The sequence below is a fragment of the Cinclus cinclus genome, chromosome 31 (assembly GCF_963662255.1).
Source record: "Cinclus cinclus chromosome 31, bCinCin1.1, whole genome shotgun sequence".
In the NCBI taxonomy this organism is placed as follows: Eukaryota; Metazoa; Chordata; class Aves; order Passeriformes; family Cinclidae; genus Cinclus; species Cinclus cinclus.
Window position 1 is genome coordinate 2,616,942 of NC_085076.1, and position 3,237 is coordinate 2,620,178.

At 56.7% G+C, this 3,237-nt stretch overlaps 1 protein-coding gene across 1 annotated transcript; it reads left to right on the forward strand.

Moving 5' to 3' along the window:
- The first annotated feature begins 1,454 nt into the window (after positions 1-1,454).
- Positions 1,455-2,813, forward strand: LOC134055224 (uncharacterized). The gene has a single exon (XM_062511398.1). The coding sequence runs from the start codon at positions 1,455-1,457 to the stop codon at positions 2,811-2,813; it is 1,359 nt and encodes a 452-aa protein (XP_062367382.1).
- Positions 2,814-3,237: the final 424 nt, after the last annotated feature.

The window sequence follows — 3,237 nt, forward strand, 5'->3', positions numbered from 1 at the left end:
TGCACAAGCACTGGCATTGCTGACACAGAGCAAAGCCAGAGTTTGGGGTCCCACTTCAGTGGGCTGGGAACGGTGCTGTCAGAAATCCCAGAAATGGCCCAGGACCAGCAAAAGCAGGATCCAAACGACAGAAATCCCCAGGGTGACAGCAGGAGCATGGCACAGTCCCAGATCTGGTTCCTATTTTAGAAATGCCCCAAAATGGGCAGGAATTAATTCTTTTGGTCCATATCCATGGAGATGCTGCTGCACAGAGCGGGATGTTGGATCTGGTACCCCTCCATCTACATCACTCGAAGTGGTGGGGCCTGCCTGACCTCTGCTCTCCACAGAGCAGTGCAATCAAAACAGAAATCCTGATCAATGCTTCACTGATGTGGTGGGAAATCTCCCACAGCCACGGGGGGATTCCTTTGGTGCCCCAGGAACAACGACCTCACCCCTGTTCCCCTGGGAATCACCACAGTCACAGGAGGGTGGAATCACAGACTATCCTGAGGTGGAAGGGACCCCCAAGAACCCCCAAATCCAGCTCTCAGCCCTGAACAGACACCCCATGAACACCCCCTGAGCCTCCTGTCTGTAACCCAATAAAATGATTGTTACATCAATAAAATGATTGTTACATCAATAAAATGAGTATACATCTCAATAAAATGAGTGTACATGTAAATTAAATGAGGCTCCCAGCCCCTTCTGGTGTCGGTCACCAGCGGCATCTCCCGGCTGGAGTGGAGGGTGGCAACCTCCAGAATCCAACAGGACACCCAGAATCCCACCTGGAATTTCAGCCATGGGAGCTGAGCTCACGTGTGGGTCCTGCCGCGGATATGGGGCGGCCGAGGAAGTGATGCACAGCAGAGACATCGTCCACATGCAGTGAGTCAGGACAAGTGGGACGAAGGAGGAGAGGTCGTTTGGTAAATAAACCAATCACCATTCCTCCGGATGCCTCACTTCCCACTCAGGAAAAATGGTATAAAGGCTGGTGGATCTCGGGGTGCTGCATTCACTCAGCTTTGCCCTGAGGTGTCTGTGGTCAGAGCCCAGAAGGGTAAGTCCAGCTCTGCCCAAGGGAGGGATCCTTCTCTTTCTTTTCTGCTTCCAAAATGCAAAAGTTTTGGGAATAAACATCTGGTGGGTGGCGGCAGAAGGCTAGGGAAGTTGCTGGGGTGAATTCAAATCTCTTGTGTGTGCCTTGGTCCCGCCAGACCAAACAGAAGCAGGACCAGCCCCTGCTACTGAAGGTCATCTCTCATCAGTGCTGAGATGGAGATGGAATGGCTTTGGGATAAGAGATGGGACAACTCTGGGATAAAAGTCTTTTAAAAAAGATCCTGGACACTACAAAAAGTTGTTGGGTTGAACGGGATCACGGGCCTTGGGAAATTCTCCTGATAGTTGGTGGCTGCCCTGGAGTAAAAAGCTTTTCCTTGCAGGGTCACTGCTCTGAGATGTGCTCCAGACAAAGCGGGTGCCACGGCTGCGGCTGCTGCTGCTGCTGCCAGGGCAGCTCCCAGTCCCAGAGCTCCTCCGGCGGGGGAGGAGGCGGATCCTGCTGTGGTGGAGGATCCTCCAGAGGATCAGCCCAGAAGATCATTATCAGCTCTGGCGGTGGAGGTGGAGGAGGAGGAGGCTCCTCTGGGTGCTGCAGTGGAGGATCCGGTGGCGGATCTTCAAAGAGCATGATGGGAGGTGGAGGAGGTGGAGGATCCGGCGGATGCTGCGGTGGTAGCTCTGGTGGTGGCTCTTCTGGGATGAAGATCATCATGGGAGGTGGGGGTGGTGGTGGATCTGGCGGATGCTGTGGTGGAGGATCCTCAAAGAGCATGATGGGAGGAGGAGGCGGTGGAGGATCCGGCGGATGCTGCGGTGGTGGATCCGGTGGTGGATCCTCAAAGAGCATGATGGGAGGAGGAGGCGGTGGAGGATCCGGCGGATGCTGCGGTGGTGGATCCGGTGGTGGATCCTCAAAGAGCATGATGGGAGGAGGAGGCGGTGGAGGATCCGGCGGATGCTGCGGTGGTGGATCCGGTGGTGGATCCTCAAAGAGCATGATGGGAGGAGGAGGCGGTGGAGGATCCGGCGGATGCTGCGGTGGTGGATCCGGTGGTGGATCCTCAAAGAGTATGATGGGAGGAGGAGGCGGTGGAGGATCCGGCGGATGCTGCGGTGGTGGATCCGGTGGTGGATCCTCAAAGAGCATGATGGGAGGAGGAGGCGGTGGAGGATCCGGCGGATGCTGTGGTGGTGGATCTGGTGGTGGATCCTCAAAGAGCATGATGGGAGGAGGAGGCGGTGGAGGATCCGGCGGATGCTGTGGTGGTGGATCTGGTGGTGGCTCTTCTGGGATGAAGATCATCATGGGAGGCGGTGGAGGCGGTGGAGGATCTGGCGGATGCTGCGGTGGTGGATCTGGCAGCGGTGGAGCCTCAAAGAGCATGATGGGAGGTGGAGGTGGTGGAGGATCCGGCGGATGCTGTGGTGGTGGATCCGGCAGTGGCAGTGGTGGATCAGCCCAGAAGATCATCATCAGCTCTGGCGGCGGAGGAGGAGGAGGCTCCTCTGGGTGCTGCGGAGGGGGATATGGTGGCGGCTCCTCAGGAGGGAAGATCATCATGGGAGGGGGAGGCGGTGGCGGTGGAGGATGCTGCGGTGGCGGATCCGGCGGCGGCTCCTCAGGCCAGACCATCATCATCAGCTCTGGAGGTGGCGGCGGAGGCTCCTCCCAGCAGAAATGTCCCATTGTCATCCCCAGCGTGGTGTCCCACCAGACCAAGCAGAGCTCCCACTGGCCCGGCCAGCAGAAGTAGCAGCCCTGGGCAGGGAACAGCCAAGTCCCTGCACTCCAGGATAGCACATCCCTGTCCCTCGTGTTCCTTTGGTGCTGCATCCCTGTGCTGTGAACTCCCAGGTGGCTCCTCTGTGCCATAAATGTGACGGGAAATAAAGATTTCTGTGCACAGAACTGGTTTGTGATGTTGCTTCCCTCCATTCCCAAAAAATGAGTAAAAGCATCGAAAACATTCTGCTGGGAAATGTTCTCCAGCCTCCAGTGCTGGAGCAGGTGCTCATCAACAGATCTTTCCTATATCTAACCGAATTTTCCCCTCTGTGCCCCTGACTCCATTCCTTGTGTCCTGTCCCTGCAGTTCCCGAGTAAAAATCCCTCTCCAGCTTCCCTGGAGCCCCTGCAGATCCTTGGAGGGACTCTGGGGTCTCCAGAGGTTTCAGCAT